This window comes from Neohortaea acidophila (genome assembly GCF_010093505.1).
Source record: "Neohortaea acidophila strain CBS 113389 unplaced genomic scaffold BDY17scaffold_18, whole genome shotgun sequence".
In the NCBI taxonomy this organism is placed as follows: Eukaryota; Fungi; Ascomycota; class Dothideomycetes; order Mycosphaerellales; family Teratosphaeriaceae; genus Neohortaea; species Neohortaea acidophila.
In genome coordinates, this window is record NW_022985527.1 from 1 (window position 1) to 17,726 (window position 17,726).

General features: G+C 56.5%; 8 protein-coding genes across 8 annotated transcripts; 6 read left to right on the forward strand and 2 right to left on the reverse strand.

Annotated features, from left to right (window-relative positions):
• Positions 1-9: 9 nt before the first annotated feature.
• BDY17DRAFT_229462 (uncharacterized protein) lies at positions 10-636 on the reverse strand (the record flags this gene model as incomplete). The annotated part of the gene is made up of 1 exon (XM_033730190.1): positions 10-636. A coding segment is annotated over one exon (627 nt), but the record flags the coding sequence as incomplete, so codon positions are not given.
• Positions 637-1,407: 771 nt separating this feature from the next.
• Positions 1,408-5,174, reverse strand: BDY17DRAFT_349977 (uncharacterized protein). The gene is made up of 2 exons (XM_033738177.1): positions 4,952-5,174; positions 1,408-4,889 (listed from the first exon to the last, which is right to left on the reverse strand). Exons 1-2 carry the CDS (start codon positions 5,073-5,075, stop codon positions 1,612-1,614), a joined length of 3,402 nt encoding a protein of 1,133 aa, XP_033585045.1. The 5' UTR covers positions 5,076-5,174; the 3' UTR covers positions 1,408-1,611.
• Positions 5,175-6,271: 1,097 nt separating this feature from the next.
• BDY17DRAFT_306211 (uncharacterized protein) lies at positions 6,272-7,489 on the forward strand. The gene is made up of 2 exons (XM_033735007.1): positions 6,272-6,584; positions 6,644-7,489. The coding sequence occupies exons 1-2, from the start codon at positions 6,574-6,576 to the stop codon at positions 7,395-7,397; spliced, it is 765 nt and encodes a 254-aa protein (XP_033585046.1). The 5' UTR covers positions 6,272-6,573; the 3' UTR covers positions 7,398-7,489.
• An 855-nt stretch (positions 7,490-8,344) lies between these two features.
• BDY17DRAFT_319517 (SIT4 phosphatase-associated protein-domain-containing protein) lies at positions 8,345-11,214 on the forward strand (the record flags this gene model as incomplete). Its single annotated transcript, XM_033736284.1, has 2 exons — positions 8,345-10,411; positions 10,480-11,214. 2 exons carry the CDS (start codon positions 8,345-8,347, stop codon positions 11,212-11,214), a joined length of 2,802 nt encoding a protein of 933 aa, XP_033585047.1.
• Positions 11,215-12,526: 1,312 nt separating this feature from the next.
• BDY17DRAFT_306217 (zinc-containing alcohol dehydrogenase) lies at positions 12,527-13,996 on the forward strand. The gene is made up of 3 exons (XM_033735008.1): positions 12,527-12,879; positions 12,939-13,053; positions 13,110-13,996. The coding sequence occupies exons 1-3, from the start codon at positions 12,736-12,738 to the stop codon at positions 13,886-13,888; spliced, it is 1,038 nt and encodes a 345-aa protein (XP_033585048.1). The 5' UTR covers positions 12,527-12,735; the 3' UTR covers positions 13,889-13,996.
• A 190-nt stretch (positions 13,997-14,186) lies between these two features.
• BDY17DRAFT_328498 (uncharacterized protein) lies at positions 14,187-14,920 on the forward strand (the record flags this gene model as incomplete). Its single annotated transcript, XM_033737848.1, has 3 exons — positions 14,187-14,386; positions 14,456-14,731; positions 14,788-14,920. 3 exons carry the CDS (start codon positions 14,187-14,189, stop codon positions 14,918-14,920), a joined length of 609 nt encoding a protein of 202 aa, XP_033585049.1.
• An 843-nt stretch (positions 14,921-15,763) lies between these two features.
• Positions 15,764-17,006, forward strand: BDY17DRAFT_306222 (uncharacterized protein). Its single transcript, XM_033735009.1, has 2 exons — positions 15,764-16,009; positions 16,110-17,006. The coding sequence occupies exon 2, from the start codon at positions 16,199-16,201 to the stop codon at positions 16,730-16,732; it is 534 nt and encodes a 177-aa protein (XP_033585050.1). The 5' UTR covers positions 15,764-16,009; positions 16,110-16,198; the 3' UTR covers positions 16,733-17,006.
• A 196-nt stretch (positions 17,007-17,202) lies between these two features.
• On the forward strand, positions 17,203-17,724 carry BDY17DRAFT_227480 (checkpoint protein Hus1/Mec3; the record flags this gene model as incomplete). Its single annotated transcript, XM_033730161.1, has 1 exon — positions 17,203-17,724. A coding segment is annotated over one exon (522 nt), but the record flags the coding sequence as incomplete, so codon positions are not given.
• Between the last annotated feature and the right edge of the window lie 2 nt (positions 17,725-17,726).

Genomic DNA, 17,726 nt, shown 5'->3' on the forward strand with positions numbered 1-17,726 from the left:
GAGAGAAGCAGACGTAACGTCTCCATACTTCTCGAACATCTCCCGGAACTCATCCTCGCTGATCTCCTGGTCGATGTTCTTGACGTAGATGTTGGTGAAGTTGGCCTTCATCTCCTCAAACTTGCTCATGCGGTCCTTCTTGGGGATGTGGTGGCCCACGAAGACCTTCTTCTCATTGAGAAGCATGCCGTTGACACTCTTGATGGCGGAGTTGGCAGCTTCGGCCGTCTCGTAGTGCACAAAGCCGTAGCCCTTGGAGTTGCCCAGCTCATCGACAGCGACCTTGCAGCTGAGAATGTTGCCAAACGCGGCGAAGGTGTCGTGGAGAGCCTTGTTGTCGATGGCAGCGTCGAGGTTCTTGATGAAGACGTTGCCCTGTCCAGTCTTGCGCAAAGCGGGGTCTCGCTGAGACCACATGATGCGGCAAGGCCGGCCCTTGATAAGGGTGTAGTTCAGCTCTTCCAGTGCACGCTCACCATCGGCAGCGTTGTTGTAGTTGACGTAGGCGTAGCCGAGCGAGCGACGAGTGACGGCGTCACGGCAGACACGGATAGACGCGACCTGGCCGATGGAGGAGAAGAGCTCGAAGAGCATGGCCTCGGTGACGGAGGGGTCGAGCTCACCGACGTAGAGAGAGGCGGAGTTGGAGTGGGCAGTGGAAGGAGCGGCAGAGGTAGGGGTGGACATTTCGTTGAAGTCGGGGGCGACACCGGTGTTGACCTGCATGGTACCGTTGGGCGCGGCGCCGTCGGGGGTGGGAGAGGCGGCCTGACCAGTAAGGCCGGCGGGGGAGGTGGACGTTTGAACGTCAGACATTTTGATTGATTTCTTCTGTGATGGACGGGTTAGAATGTGTCGGAGAAAAGAGGGAGAACAGGAGGCGTTATTATTGTCGCTGCCTTTGATGTGGCGGACAAAGAGCGTGCAGGGAGGGAAACATACTTTTTTGTTCAAAAGCAGATGCAACACGTGAGGCTGTTGTGAGCGAACGGAAGTGAGTGGCTCTTCTGCAGACGTCAGCGAGTGAATCAGAGGGTGGTTTGCCGTGAATACGAGGCAACACTCACAGCTGCTGCGTCGCTGAAAGCGTAACGGTGTTGTTGTCTTTGAGGTTGAGGAGAAGAAAGAAGCCTTCCGACACACCACGGGGGGATCGCGAAGGGACGAGTTTTGCCGGCTTTTCAACTGTTTTTGGGACCCTTGACTTCCGAAGTAGTGCTGAGGTTGTTTTGAGGTGGAACAGGAGAGTAGATGGGGGGAGGAGGGTGGTTTGTTGATGGGAGGAGTGCGGTAAGGAGGGTGAGAGGGCAAGTCAATTCCACGCGGTTGTGCCTGCCTGCGAACTTTTTTGCGCCTTGACCCGTGCGCTTGGCGGAAACCCCGAATCCAAAATACGCTAGCTGCTTTGGGCTAGTCGCGGCTGCCCGCGTCTGTAGCCCCTCGAGCCTGCAATCAATTGACACCTCAGGCCGAACATCTGCTTGATATGAGGCTGAAGTTACGCTGGCAACCAATATCGCGATGTTTGTCTCTGTCCGTCTGTATATCCATAGCACAAACACCAGGATCTCATGCAAGTGCTATCGAAAGCCTCACAATCATCCATCCATCTTACCCGTCAAGTCCATCCTCCCAACCCTCACTTCCCTCAAGAAACATCTTGACCTTGCTCTTGCAAGCCTCCAACTCCTCTCCCAACGCCTCATTCCACTGCCTTTCCACCTCGCCAACCTTCTCCTTAAGATCCTCCGTCAGAACCTCCTCCCGCTCGAGCCTCCCCTTCCTCATCTCCGGCTTCCGGAGCACATCATCTACATTGCGACTTCGTTCCTCAATCTCCACCAGCCGTGATTGACTCTTCGCCCTCGCCGTGCGCACCTCGTGGAGCAAGCATAAGAGATTCGTCTGCGACTCGATGAACTGGTACGCAGACTTTTGCGCGTGGCTCAGCAGGGTGTAGAGGTATTGAAGTGGGTGGTGGAGGTACGCGGGATTCTCGGCGAACTCTTGCTCCGGGATCTGAATGGCCACGCCGGAGACCTCGGCGGGAATGTGCTGGATGACCTCAAGCAGGCCGGGCGCAATGTCCCAGAATGCCGATAATTGCTCCTCCACGCCTCGCGTGACGTTGGTCTCGATGATTTGTTGGAGATCGTCGAAGCGTTGCAGTGACTTTTTGGCGAACGAGAGTTGGCGATCACCACCGTCTTTGACGAAGAATGCTTCCGCCTGCTCAATCTTCTTTTGTTGTCTCGCCTTCCGGAAGGGCGTCAAGATCACCTCGGAGTACTTGAGACTTCGATCGGCGTGGAGATCGTACATCTCCTTGTGCATCTGCTCTCGCGCTTCAAACAGCCACTTCAGCAGGGTGAGCTTCTCCAAGCGCTCGGGCAGCTCGTCACCCTCCTCTTGCGCCTGATTTGGATCCCGGACCTCATTCCGGCTTTCCAGATCAACGCGCAGCCGATCAATGCCGGCATTCGCCTTTTCAAGTCGCGCCGTCAACAGCGCATTCAAAGGGTGGGCCAAGCTTGCCTCGAACACGTCAAAGGCAGATTTTGTGACCGCTTTGCTGCGTTCGGCTTCTTCTTGCTCAAAGTCGGCTTCGGCTTGTGCGGCTTCGGCATAAGACATGGTGCCATCTGAGATTCTGTCCTGGATGTTAGAGCGTAATTGCTTCCTCCGTTCTTGCTCGGCCTCATCTTGTTGGTCTTGCATCGTTGCATGCTGACTGGCGTAGGCATCCTTGATCTCAGAGATCTCAGTGTGGTCAGCGAGGGCCCGGTATTCACCCCTAAGGTCCGCGAGCAGCGGGTGCTTGTTCTTGACGGCAGGATAGTGTCGTGGATATGGCGGGGGTAGTGTCACTAGTCGTGAGACATCGAGAGAACCGTCATGAGGAGTCGACAGCCTCCGAGCATGTCCTGGTGTCGGGACTGGCGTTTCGATATCATCTGACTGCTGCCAGCCTACCTTCTCAGGCGGATATTCATTGGGCCCCAACTTAAAGCTTTCACCGCTTGGGCCCGGCGTAGATCCAGTATGCCGGCTGTTTCTGGACGACGTCTCCTCGTGGTCTTGCAGGGCAGCTGGATTCACGCCCATGTACTTTGTCTCTCGATGGCTTTTCTCAATCCTCTCCGGTTTGCCAACAGAGTTCGAGCCGGAGTTACTGTTGTCCCACCATCGACTTGGTGTCCTGCCACGCGAGCTCTCCTCATCCGCAGTCGAGCTCACATTCATGCTTGGAATGGGAGAGAGCGACGGCTTGAATGTCTCTGCTCTTTGATGAGATTCGGCGCGCTCCAATGCTTCGTCCGATGCAATGAAGCCACCCAGCTCAGAGCCCGGTGTGAATTCGCCGAGGGATGAGGCAGAGGAAGGATCATTGCCATAGGCAGCACCTTGCTGGCCGTCGGATGCCCATGACGGGTGAGTCGGGTCAATTGATGAGTGAGAAGTGCTCGGCGTGATTGTCCGTTTGCTCTGCTGTGCATAAGATCGCCACATATCTCGGGTAAGGTCGACAATGTCGCCCGCCATGGCATTGTAAGCAGTAGCGTAACGGTCACGACGGAGTCTCGACTCGTTGACGATGAAGCTTGCGAACAGCTGCAGGCGATCCTCGTCACATGATGCAGCCGCTTCACTCTCAATGAAGGCTCGATGACGTTCCAAGGCCTGCAAGAAAAAGGTGTCAAGCTTGGCAGAAGGTTGGGCGGAGCTAGAGGATGTTGGCCGTGGAGGACTCGATAGTGTCGGCGTCCCAGAAGTCAAGGCAAGGTAGGAAGCTTGAGAGACCTGTCGATCGCTGGATGCGCTGCCTGGGGCCTTCAACGCGATTCGCTTCAGAGAATCATCGCTGGCTTTCCCGACGGCTGGCGTGTATGGAGGAGTCAGCACACTATTCATACTGGGGATGGCCGTTGGTGGACCAGAGTTGGTGTTTGGAGAGACGGCACTGTCGACACTAGCCCCGAACTTGACTTCCCGAGATGTGCCGTGTGCATCACGTCGGCGACGAATAGAGCCATCCGAAGTACCCATCACCAGACCTTCCTGCTTGGAAACCTTTGCTTCTGGTGACGCCACATTCGCCGCCTCTCTTTCCGCACGACTCCGAGATCTTCGCTCGCGGATTCCATTGCCGCTGCTATCCCGCTTTGCATGTCGGCGGATGAGAGTCGAAGGATCATGGCTAACGCCAGTGTCGATGCGAAGAGGCTGATGCAATGGTGCTTGGGGAACGTCAGTGTCCACCCAATCTGCCGGGGTCGGCGGGACTGGGCCAAGGCTCGACGAAGCGGCCGCTGCAGCAGATCTTCGGTTGCGAGACACGTCAATACTACGATCCGAGCCAATGCTGTTTGATCGAGAACTGCTTTCCGAATAACGATTTAGACTCTGTGTCCTCGACCCTGACGGAGGTGGACCGGGTGGCGGCCCAGGTAGTGGCATGCCTGGTTTCCAAGTGCTAGCAAGAGGAACCTTCCGTATAGGTCCCAGCTGGGTTGCTAGTGGGGCGTCGACTGTTTGATATGTCTGAAGCCGACCTGTTGAGGCCGCTCTTTTGGCGGCTGGTGGTCGCAAGTCGTCCAGCTTTGACAGTCGACCGTCTTCCGCGGGTAGTGAGTCAGCTTCCAGAGTGGATGTACGTATGTTTGCCAGATTGAACAGGTTCCGATGGGAAGATGACGATCGATCATGATACCGCAAAGAGGCTGGTGGAGGCGGGAAGCCTGGAGTCATCGGATTTGGAGGCGAAGAAGCGCTCGAGTTTTGCGATGGCGGGACCGAGTAGACCGAGCTCTCAAACATTGAGATCGGTCGCAACTGCTGGTGCCCGCTTCTGCTCGACGAATATGGAGGCGGAGGGGAGGGCATCGCAGCTATTGTTGTCTGGAATTAGTCAAGGGCAGACCTGATTCATGCGTCAACAGCTACAACATACGCTCCAGACCAGTTGCATCTTGTGTCCCTGCTACCGCCGTACCGCTGCCACGCCGCTGGAACACCCTTTGGGCGCCATACACTTGCGCGTTGTCGGTCCATTGTCTAGGGTCGTAAGGCTCCATTGCAGTGTGATCAGGCGCGCTGACGGGAGGCGAGTGGCCTGAGTTTACAGGTCGCCTACCATGCAAGGGCGTGGGAGATGCGGGGGCATGAGAAGCAGAAGACGGCGATAGGAAGCTGGTTGAGGAGATGGGGGTGTGGGAAGAACCGCCCAAGGTTCTGACCAGGTTGGTGGCAATCGACGGGAGTCGAGCAGGGGACAGCCTCTGGCGCCCTGTTGTTGAGAGCGGCGGGGGCGGAGGGTACTCATATTGCTCACTCATCGCAATGGCCTTGCCCGCGGCAAGTTAGGCGCTGCATCTAGCTGGCCTGGTCTGAGATGACCGAGACTTCAGGAGCGGATGCGGCGGGAAGGATGAGCGCGCATTGAAACACAGTCGAGAGTAGACAAGACAATCACACAAGATGAGGAAAGATAAGATGCACGGCTTGCGATTTTTGTCAGAAATGCGGGCTGAAGGAGCGGGAGTGGATGGCTGCATAGTCCGCCATTGGCCAGCCTGACCAGTCTCCTGCTGCACGTCCGAGGTCAAAGCAGACTCCACAGTGTTGGTTTCTATTCTCGAACCCAGGGAAGCGGGAATGGCGATGTTAGCTCCATCCCACCCCCGCCAAGGGGTGCCCTTTGATGATGGCGACGCCTTTTGCGCGAATCAGCGCGGGTGCAGTCGAACATATCACACAAAGACTTCTGCCCTGCATGAGGCAGAGAGGCGGCGGTGGAGCGAGCTCAGCGCGTAGACAGCGAATGGCGTGCGGTTTGGCGGCGAGCTTGGGGCGGCTAACCGGTTTGAGGTAGCAGAGCTGGGTGTTTGGTGCAACGTCTTCTCATGTAGTGGCCTCCTTCAGAAGAGCGGCAGAGCCAGCAGGGAGACAAGGGCGGGGATGTAGCCTGATACGAGTCGAACCAAGACCCCGGGTTCTTGCACGTTGTATTCGAGGATAGGTCAGGCCACGCCGACAGAAGTCCAGGCTCCCTTCTACTGTACTCCGCGCCGATGCATCAAGGCCGTGGAGAAACAATCTTGCTTCACCATGCTCTAAGCACAGGCAGGTGCATCGTACGTGGAAGTACCATGTGAACGTGAAGGGTCAGATGAATGAGAAGATAGCGAAGATGCCACGATGTCTATGACCTCGAAACGAACGTGTCGGTTCGGTTGGACTGGACATGAGCAAAACGATGACTAATCCATAACGAACGCGCACGGGCGCGTTGCGGATCATGTGGCGCCTGCCAAGCTGATGAAAGCTGGGGCAAGGCGAGCCGCATACGTGATGGTTGACGTGGAATTTCCTGGGGACCGCATCACCATCCACGCAATACGCCACGCAAGGCTCACTCTGCGACTGACACCGACCGCCGATCCACTTGGACCTTGACAGAGTCTGCATCTTACCACCACCACCTCCTCTGACCCTCTCAGTATCTGGACAGCTCGGCGTGCAAGCACTCGGAAGATTGACGGCGGCTTTCCAGCCCACGAACGCATCGTCAAGATGTCGATCAAGTACGCGACCACCATGAACTCACTCTGACTCTGATTGTCCACGGCTGACCGCTAAATAGCTGGGTGATGTTAGCATCCTCTTCAAACCCGACTTCGCCGGCCCCCACCCTCCCATACATTCCTCTGCCAAACGAACAGACGCTCTACACCTCCAGCCCACGCGTCGCCCTAAACATCAACATCCCCGCGCACTTCCCCGGCAAGCAGCAGCAGCCTTTCTCAAGATCTTCTTCCGGCGGCCAACTATACCTGACCACCCGCCGAATCATCTTCCTCCCCGATAAAAGCACGCCACAACTACAAAGCTTTGCCGCGCCGATCCTGAGCCTTCACGACTCGCATGTCACAGCGCCATGGTTCGGGCCGAACGTATGGGCAGCTGCCCTACAGCCCACTGAAGGCGGCGGCATTCCCATTCCGCCTGGCGGGGTTGCAGAGCTGAAGTTCACATTCAAGGAGGGTGGCGCATTTGACTTCCAGACACGATATGAACGGATAAGAGAGAGACTACAGCAGGCTGTAGAAGCGGCCAGAAGTAACGGTGATGCACCCAACGGCGGAATCGGCGCAGCCAGCGGAATGGAAGAGGCGGGCGTGCATTTGGAGGATCTCCCGGCATACCAAGAGGAGAGCGACGGCCCTTTGATGCCGCCTATTGCCTCCGTGCGGCCCGTCGCGCAGGCAAACGGTGGCGATAGCTCGAGTTCTCGCACGGCACAGACTATACCGTCGGAGCCGCCGCCGAACTATGAAGAGGCTCAGACGGCTGGGCCGCATGGCGATGATGCGGGACGGGCGAACGCAGCCGCATGAACAGTCTGCGACCTTCACTGATTCGCTGCGGCGACGCGATGCAGGCCATGTCTATTACACGAGTGCTACGATCAGGCAGTTAGATGAACCCTTGCCATTGATAATTCCCTCTCCTTCACCATCCTTCTATTCTGCTGGTGAAGTGCCCCGCAAGTGCTCATATGGCACGCCTCAGGATGGTCATGTTGCTCCATTCTATCTAAGTGTGTCAGCGTAAATGACGTACAACATGTGGGATCTGCACATTAAGATGAAGCAGTCGGGCGTGCGGGCGGAAGAGTCGGGCAAGGCTGAAAGGAGAAGATGGCACCTGCATTTTTGGCTTCCGCAGATTGCAGGGTCTTTTTGGGTGACCACACGTGGAAGTGCAAGCTTCCCTACTCCATCATCTACTGCTTACCCTTCCAACCCATCACGACACCGCTTGCCCTTGCCTCATCTCACCCCACCCCCTGCACGACACGCTGTCCACGATCCTCCTTCCTATGACACGCAGCGTGCACCGGTCGCCGACGCCCGAGGTCTAGCACACGGGCCCCGAGACGTACGCACCGTCACCTCCTTCCCACCCTTCTCCCTTCTCATAATTGTAATTCTACAAGCGTTCGGCATTGCTGGTCATGTGAGTATCCCTGGCTGATCTCCAGAGCCACTTTTGCGCGCACATGAGCGCGCGCGCGTGGCAGTGAGCCCGTGCAAAAGCGGTTTCGGCCGCGCACGCGACCTTCAACTCCTCGACAATGCTGACACCAACCAGTTGCCATTGCCTGTCGCTACCTTTGGAAACCGCTTCTAAAGTACGACCACCTTTTACGCCCTGCAACATTTCACGCCCGACACGATCCTCCGCATGACTCCCACGATCTCGCACTCCGCGCTGCTGAACACCCCCCTTCACCACCCCCGTCCATCACCTCTGCAGTGATAGTGGTCTCCGATCATCCATCATGTTCTGGCGATTCGGCGGATATGGCAACCTATCCACCCTCGGCGCCATCCTCGACAAGCCCGATGTCACCACCGAGGAGCTGCTGGACGAGAGCGATTTGATTCAAGAGCTGAAGCAGCAGAATGGCAAGCTGATTGAATTTCTCCGGGAAGAGTCGGTCCTGAAAAAACTCCTCAAATATGTCATCTCCGACGAACCCCCGGAGAGTCCGACTCCCAAGGACAAACCCGACTCACCCAAGCCGGAAGAGAAGGAGACTTATTCGTTCTTCGGCAAGGGCAAAGGCCGGTCAAGAGACAGCAAATCCATCAACAAGAAAGATGACGAAGGAGAGACAGAGCAGGAAGCTCAGGAGGCGAAACGAAAGAAGTATGCGTATGTGTCTTGTGAAGTGCTGTCCTCCGAGGTTTGGTCCATCGCGGAAGCCATCCTCGACCAACCCGATAGCCTGCGCGAGTTCTGGCAGTATATGCACCGTCCCGCACCTCTCGACCCTCTACAAGCCGGCTATTTCACCAAGGTCAACGAGGCTTTGCTGGACAAGAAGACTGCAGAGATGCTCACTTTCTTCAAGTCGCTGGATGGCATCCTACCCGCCATGCTACAACATGTCGACTGCCCCATGGTGATGGATCTCTTGCTGAAGGTCATCTCCCTCGAAAAACACGAAGGAGGCGCAGGCATTGTCGACTGGTTGCAGCAGCAGGATCTCATTCCCCTCCTCCTCGGCTACTTGTCTCCCGAACACACTTCCGCCACCCAGACATCTGCAGGCGACTTCCTCAAGGCCATCATTACAATCTCCGCAAACGCTACCACTCAGGATCAATCCGTAATTGGACCAAACGAACTGACCCGTCAGCTTGTCTCGGAGGAGTGTGTCACGAGATTGATCGAGAATATGCTCCGAGGCGGCAATCCGCTCACAGTTGGCGTCGGCATCATCATCGAAGTCATTCGCAAGAACAACTCCGACTATGATCTCGATGGCCAGATCGGACCTGAACCCAAAACCTCTGATCCCATCTATTTGGGCACGCTCTTGCGACAATTCGCAAGCCACGTACCGGATTTCACGAAACTCATTCGCTCGCCGTCGGCCAAGAGACCTGACCTCAAAGTCGCCTTCAATGGTAGGATTGAACCACTTGGATTCGATCGGTTTAAGACTTGCGAGCTCATGGCCGAGTTGCTGCACTGTAGCAACATGGGTTTGCTGAACGAACGTGGGGCTGAGGAGGAGGTGAGAAAGAGGGATGCGGAACGACACAGGCTGAAAGCCGAAGGAAAACTCGGCACACCGAAAGCGTCTGCGAGTCCCAGCCTGGAAAACAGTCATGACGGATTCAGCAGCTCGGTCGACTCGCACGGCTTCCACCATGCTGAGCGACCGACAGACGATGAGATGGACGAGAAGGCATCCGGCGCAAAGACGCTGGACGGGCAGAACACGACCGATGAAGACGGGTTTGAGAAGGTGAACGCGCCTTCGACGGATGAGCTGCCGGATGAGGTGAATTTCTCCGACATCGAGGAGAAAGCAGAGCCTCCCAAATCACCGACCTCCCCCAAACGTGCAACACCGCCTCCTACAAGCCCCAAGAGTGAAGCGTCCAAGCCGGCGCCTCTTTCGCCCCGCAAACAAAACCCACTGCATTTCGACCCTCCACCCACCCACGCCATCGATTCCCCCACCACGGCTGGAGTCACCGACGAGATCAATAAGCTTGGTGTCGACGAGGACACGGTGATGACGGAATACGGCGAGGATCCGATCGACAATGACGACGATGGACCTTCGGAACTGGAGAGAGAGCTCGCGAAGCATTCAGCGGATACCCCGGCACCTCTCTTTGCACCCCGACAAAGCTCATTAGGTGCTCCGCCGACTGCGAATGAAGAGTCGGACGATATCGATCAAAGCATAGCGACTATTCAAGGCGAGCAGCCCAATGCACCAAATGGTGAGCGAGCCCCGTATGAGACGGAGGCGGATGGCAGCCCTGTCGTGGGGGATCTGCTAAAGATTCAATTCGTCGAACACCAAGTCGTGCCTACCATACTTGTAAGTCCCGATCGCCCTATTTCCCTCGTTGTGAGCAAGAGATGCTTACCGCTGTTGTGTGCCGTCAGGACTTCTTCTTCCGCTTTCCATGGAACAACTTCTTGCACAATGTCGTCTACGATGTTGTACAGCAGGTCTTTAATGGAACGCTAGATCGAGGATACAATCAGACTGTGGCGTTCGATCTATTCTCTCCCGTCGAAGCGAAGGATGGTGAGACGCTACAAGACATCGGTCTACATTCGACCAAGGATATTACCGACCGAATCCTCGACGGCCAACAAGCCTCCGATGTTTCGCAAACAGAGAAGGGCATGCGACTGGGGTACATGGGCCACTTGACGCTGATTGCCGAAGAGGTGTGCAAGTTTGGCAATCGACAGCCGCCCGAATGCTTGGACCAAGCCGTCTTCGATCGCGTGAACCGAGACGAATGGATCCAATACGTCGAGGGCCCGCTCGCGGATACTCGGGACAAAGACAACGCCGTGCTTGGTGGTGTGCGACCTCAAGATTCGATGGGTGGCAGATCAATCGGACTGGGAGGCGGCCCCGGCTTCACGGCGAACACGGCCAGCACACTCGCTAACGCGGGCATCGGCTCGGGCCTTGCATCTCAGGAAGGAGGGCAGAGCTTTGAAATCACCGGCGGCACCATGCTATCGGGGTTCGGGGACGAAGAGGACGATGACGATGACATGGCGGAAGAGGGCTTGGTCAGGGAAGAGAGCAGGTTGCATGGCATTTCCGACGACGAACAGGTGGGTGAACTTTCCTTTGATGTTGATATGGACTACCGGTGATTCCCTTCCACGCTTCGTTCGGTGCATGGTGTACGATGACATGGGCGACAAGGCCGAGGAAACCCCGCGTGTACTGGAGCATGGGCGGGAGCAGCACGCAATAGCGACAGCATCTGCATCTGCATCAACGACTGTAGACAATACAAGGGGCGGGACGGCGTCAGTGGAGTTACAAAGAGTTTGTTAGAATCCGGAGGAGCATCACGCGAGCACTCCATCCGTTTCGGCGCCACGCCTTTGCCATCTGAGGCCCCAAAAGGATCATCATTGCGCCACTTACGAAAGCACCTTTCTTTTGTCCTCTTTTCACCTCTGCCCAAGTACTGCGTTTCCTAAAGTGTCCTCTTATACAAGAGCCCTGGCTGATACCACTCCGCCGCACAGGACTTTGCAGAGGGAACGTCAACAGAGATCCCATCCATTCCGCCGCCGCTGAACGTCGCCCCGTCGAGAGCAAGACAACAACTCGCAAAGCGCCTCGCAGCCAAGAAAGCCGAAGCGGACGAGAATCTCGATCCCGACGCCGCAGACAGCGCGGCCGTTGAGGCCGCTAGCCACCTACCTGAAGACCCACCGGAGCCCGTGCTTGACCTGGACATGGCGAGCCCGGACGACGAGAGAGCCGGGCTGCACATCGCAGGCATGAGGACGATGGCGAGCGGCAGCGCAAGTCGCTTCTCAGGCTTATTCGCCGGAAGCGACGACAGCTCGAGTTCAGACGAGGAGCGCACTTCCGACGAAGATGGCGCGGGCAGGGACGAGACGATCGGCCGGCCAGAAGGCGAGTACGAAGTCGCGGACGAGGCTTCATCTGCGTCTAGATCCTCGCAACGCCCGGGTTGGGGCAAGCATCGCCGGCCTAGCACTACGGAGGCCAAGGAGCGCACGCCGCTCGACGTCGAGGAGGACGAAGAGGAGTTCGAGTCGGAGCTTGCGGGGGGGAGTGAGGGGCCTTTTGCCGATCCGGTGGATGTGGAGGATTCGAGCAGCGAGGAGGATGAGTTGGTCGAGATTCGGCCGAGGCGGACGAGTTGAGTGGGCTTGGGTTTGGGTGGCGGATGGGATTGAGTGTTGCATGTCTATACTAGCATGATACCACGCATTGTGAAGGCTTGGATACTATCGTTCGGCATTCTCATTGAAGTGCAGATGTACACCGTGCAAGTGCTGTCTCCTAACAACAAAAGACGCGCGGAGAATCGAAGTTCGCTTCACCCCAGGCCATATAATAAGCCTATCCCCGCCGCCCCTACGATATCTAGCATGCTCCCTTTACGAGATCGGTCAAGATACCGGGTACATGGTCATTAGGTGTTCAGCAGACCGTCACTCAACATTCTAGCATGTTGCATGTTGAATCAGAATGACATCATACATCGGAGCCGGCTCCAGCGCCGTAGGTGCACATATAACCAATTACATAGCCGTACGTCAAGATCTCGCAATCACTTCATTCAATCTTGTGGCGACTGAACGAGAGAGCAACTACATACTGTACTACCACAATCATACACCACCGACATGTCGCAACAAAAAGTCTTTCGCTTGGCCAAGAAGGGCGCCGGGTACAATGCTCTGGAGGAGAAGACCGAGGCGATTCCCAAGGTCAAGCCGCATGAAGTGTTGATCAAAGTCCATGCGACCACGTTGAATTATCGGGATCTGGTAAGGCAGCGTGAAGAAATTGTTCTTACGGGAGTTGCTTACTGATCTTGCCTTGACAGGTCATTGCCAATGGCCAATATCCATTCCCCGTTGGCGAAGACTTCGTTCCCTTGTCCGATGCCGCTGGGACGATTGTCGAGGTTGGATCGGACGTGCCTAATCTACAGAAAGACGGTCAGTCAACCCCCGACGCGGATGCTAGAGCAGCCGGCTAACGAGTCCTCACGCAGACTGGGTCATCTCCAACTTTGACGTGACGAATCTCTACGGCCCGCAGCAGGACTGGAATCACGGTCTTGGTGGACCCATCGATGGCGCCCTGCGAGAGTATCTCCCCGTGCCAGCGAGCGCGGTGGTCAAGATCCCCAAGACGACGAAGCTGAGCTGGGGCCAACTGGCGGGTCTGGTCTGCACGGGCACCACCGCCTGGAATGCGCTGTATGGCAACAACCCGCTCAAGCCAGGCCAGACGGTCTTGTTCCTGGGAACGGGAGGTGTGTCCATGACCGGGCTCATGCTTGCCAAGGCCGCGGGAGCCAATACTATCATCACCTCGTCTTCGGATGATAAGGCGAAAATGGCCGTGGACAAGTACGGGGCTGATCACACCATCAACTACAAGACAACGCCCAAGTGGGAGGAGGAGGTGAACAGAATCACCAACGGCCACGGAGCTGACATTGTCATCGAGAACGGAGGGGCCGGCACCATCGGCCAAAGCCTGGCGTGCGTTGCTCGAGGCGGCATCGTCGCCGTGATCGGCTTCCTGGCGCAGCCGAAGGAGATGCCGGATGTCGCTAGCCTCGTTCTCGGGTCGGGCGCCATTGTTCGCGGGATCAACGTTGGCGCGAAGCAGCTGACGGAAGACTTGGTGACGTTCGTTACGAGTAAGGGTTTGCAGATGCCGGTGGAGAAGACGTTTGGCTTCAGTCGAGAGCAGATCTTGGAGGCGTACAAGTATCTCGAGAGTGGCAGCCATATTGGCAAGATCTGCATCGAGGTCAAGTGAGCGCGCACGATTTACTGGGTGTGAATGTTGGTGAGCGAATAGGCTTGATATACATTAGAGAGCAACACGTAAACTTGAGCAGTCACGTGGAGACGTGAATCTTTCGCGCGATCGTGCCTGCCTCGTGAAGTGCTCTTTCCGCTGTTGCCTTCAAGCACGCGACGCTTCAACCAAAACGTCACTCACCACTTTCACATTGACGAACAGCAACACTCCCGCCCCCTTCTTCTTAACCCACACGCACTCATCGCATCGATCCTACTTCCATCACACATCATCTCTCCCCTCATCCTCCACGATGCCGCCCGCCCTCAAAGCTGTCTGGCTGCTCTGCGAGATCACCGGAAACGGCGACCTCAACCCCATCGAAGCCCACAAAAGCGAAGAGTCTGCCACGGAGGCGATGGACCTGCTTACATCGAACTGCGAGATCATGGAAGTGCCCCTGAAGACCGACACGACCGCGAAAGCCAAGTCTGAAGACACGAAGGAGAAGAAGTGAGTGGAAGAAGAAGAGCCACGCTCACCTGAACAACATCACCGGGCTTCCACTGACGTATGTGACAGGACCAAAGGCATAAAGCGCGCGCGCGACGACAGCGTGGTCGAGTCGGAAGACGAGCTTGCGACCGAGAGCCCAACCAAGACCAAAAAGACCAAGGCTGTGAACGAGGAGCGCAAGACCGTCCCTGAAGGTGTCCCCAACGGCCTCAAGGGCTTCAAGTTCTTCTTCACCGGCACGATGGAGAAGGATCGCAAGACGTGCGAGGCCACTGCGCGCAAATACGGAGGAGTGGTGAGCGGCAAAATTGAAGATGCTGACTATGTCGTCCTCGGAGCCAAGTATGTTCCCACTGCGCGCTGATGCTATTGTGACCGATCCAGCTGACTGTGGGCAGGCCCGGACCGAAGAAGATGACGGCCATCGCCGAGCATGAGCTGTTGACACTTCCCGAGGCCAAGTTCTTCGAGATGGTGAAGACGGGGGTGCCGAAGGAGAAGCTGCTCAGGAAGGCGGCTGGAGGGGTCTGAACTCGGTCCTCGCCGTGATGTGACACCACGCTGCTGTTCTGCCGCGGCGGCTTTTGCTGGTCGGCGCATGTTGCTGACGACGGTCATGTCTTGTGAACTGCCAATGAGAGGAGGTGATGTTCTGAGAGGATCTGTGAGATAGAGTGGCAGCTGCCGAAGTTTTCTTCAGGTATTGTGTCAACTACTAGTCTGTCCATTCCACAGGAGTTGAGAGAGTCTCGTTCCATGCAACTTGTTATCGGCGAACATTCCTGTCATAGGGCCTCTTTGGATGGTTAATCTTGCAGCACGTCAAATGGAGGACTACTGTTACCGAGCCCAGTACTAATTCACACCGTTTGTATTGCGTCTTACCCACGGATGAGGATACGCAAGGGCCAGTCGAGCAAATGCGGTGGAGAAGTCCAATCAAATTCTCGTCCGACCGTTGAGGCTGAGATCTACCATTCGCGCGGAGACCTGGACACCTTATACCAATACGGACAGACGGAGGACGGAGAAGAGGCTTGCGGCGAGGAGAGAAGTCACGCGTCTCCTCGTACCAGGCGTAATAATGCGCGTGGCAGGCTCGTCTTCCTCGCCAATGAGACTCGTAAAGATCCCAGTCGTCGCGTGCACGCGCAACGCGCACCTCATCCTCGAATCTGCCGCGTGCAAAACGGGCAGGCACGCTCATCAAAGAAAGCGTCAACGGTCCTCTTCCAATAGATCGAATCAGCTTGGTCGGGGCATCTAGTGAGCAGCGGCGAACGGCAGAAGACGTTGGCAGTTTAATTTGTGATGGCCGGGAGCAGCCGAGCATGCAATTTCCGGCGGCGGCTTGTCATCCCAGCCTAGTCGATCGTCAATCCGAGCCGCCAACCTATCGTCTCTGTCTCTGTCTCTCTTCCTCTTCCTCTTTCCGTGGATCGACGTCTCTCTTCTTCCACCTGCGTGCTGTTGTCGATTTTCTTGCTCTCACGAGCGTCCTGTCTTTTTTGCATCTTGCGAGTGCGGCGGCTTCATTCGTTCAGCTCGCCGTTCCGCTTCCATTCTTTTGAACACCTTGCGCTGTGTTTATGTGCTTTGTTTTGAAGCGTTGATTTGCTGGTAAGTGGACGAGTGTCCTTCTGCGCATGCCTCTGGGCTTCCGTTCGCAATCGGGATCACAATGCACAGTTGGAAATCGCATGCTGACCTCGACGCATAGCAGACCAAACAAACTTCCACCGCCGCAACAGCCATCACTCCACCTTTATGAGCATACAGAACCCATAATCAACTTCACAGCCCTACATCATGGCTACCAGCACAAACAACCTCTACCAAAGGGCCGAGCAAGCCGGACTCACCCCAACAATGGTCAATCTCCTCGTCGCCCTCATGGTCCTCCTCATCGTCAGCGCCCTTCTGACCGGCATCCTGGTGATCTTGCGCCAACGGCGCAGAAGCCGGTCCAGATTCATCGAAATCCCCTCGCACAAACCCATGCGAATGTCCACAGCCTCCACCCACTCCTTCCACCGCCGCACCAACGCCACCCTCTCCACCTCCATCCACGTCTTCCGCGAGAAGCAATTCTTCTTCGAAGAGCCCGCCGATCGTCCCACAAGCCCCAGCGCCCTGCCCGAGATCCGCATCACCTTTCCCGAAGAAGTCGACGACGCTGGCAAGACACAGTCGGGTCGTGTGGTTGTCGTGCACGTCGGGGATAGCACCAGTCTTGGCTTCGAGCCTGCGGCGGAACAACTGCCGGCCTACCAATTAATAGACTTGGAAAAGGTCGGTGGTTTGCAGGAGCGGGAAGCTCGTCCGCCGCTCGGCTGGAGCTGAACGGCGAGATGCAATGGGGAATCGGGATGGCGGGCTCATGACGGTCACGGCAACGATCCGATGTGTAATTCAATCTGGGGACTCGGGTGGGGATATGATGGGCCAACGGCTGAGAGGGAGAGGCTTGCTATTCGAGGCGCTGGTCATGGGTATGGGAGGAATCTAACTGAATAAATGTAGTGTGTAAATGGCTGGTCAGCCGGTGGGCTTTTGCGGAAGTCTGCGTAGACAAATAGAGACAGCTTTGAGAAATCGAATCCATGTCATTATGCTAGTTCTGCTCGAGCGGTTTTGAGAAAGGTGCATTAGTATATCGACGAGCGTGAAGTGATGCTGGAGGTGATGGCATCTCAGCCTGGTCAACCAATGCATGCCAAAAGTCTGGGACGTCCGACGCAAGCACAGACCACACATACTTCTGCCTTGAGCAAGACAACTAAAGACCACACATCTTCACGGCGCAGGGCACAATGCGGTTCCGCGCCAGCATCGTCAACATCAACACCTTCACCAAATTCACCGCATCCCTCGCAACACTCGGCCACATCGCATGGGTGCGCCTGGACGACAAGGATGTCCGCTTCACCGTCATCCCCGAGCAGGGCACGCAGGTCTGGGCGGTGCTCACCATCGACAGCATCCTCGAGAACTACTCCATCCAATCCGCGGCGCCTAACAACACCATCAACCTCGAGGTTCCCTTGGCTCCGTTGCAGAGGGCGCTGAAGAGCGCGCAGAACGCGATTGCTGCCAATATCCGGTTGACGAAGAAGGACAATATTCCCTTGCTTAGTCTTACTATCACTACCAGCACTATCAACAGCGGGCCCCCGTCTGCATCCGCTTTCAATGCGCGAGGAGGTGCGGGCGAGGATGGCACGGATGGCTTCGACGCGTCGAGTGAGTTCAGAGAGGAATCCGTGGAGGCTTTCAGCAGCCGTGCACAGGATCGCGAAACGACCGTCACCCAGGACATCCCTATCCGCGTCCTCGC

Bases quoted from the DNA above. Each gene is read 5' to 3' on its own strand.
- BDY17DRAFT_349977 (XM_033738177.1), bottom strand. From the start codon at position 5,075: ATGGAGCCTTACGACCCTAGACAATGGACCGACAACGCGCAAGTGTAT. The intron at 4,890-4,951 runs GTATGTTGTAGC...AGACAACAATAG, and splicing joins AGATGCAACTGGTCTGGAGC to CTGCGATGCCCTCCCCTCCG.
- BDY17DRAFT_306217 (XM_033735008.1), top strand. From the start codon at position 12,736: ATGTCGCAACAAAAAGTCTTTCGCTTGGCCAAGAAGGGCGCCGGGTAC. The intron at 12,880-12,938 runs GTAAGGCAGCGT...TTGCCTTGACAG, and splicing joins CGTTGAATTATCGGGATCTG to GTCATTGCCAATGGCCAATA. The intron at 13,054-13,109 runs GTCAGTCAACCC...GTCCTCACGCAG, and splicing joins GCCTAATCTACAGAAAGACG to ACTGGGTCATCTCCAACTTT.
- BDY17DRAFT_306222 (XM_033735009.1), top strand. From the start codon at position 16,199: ATGGCTACCAGCACAAACAACCTCTACCAAAGGGCCGAGCAAGCCGGA.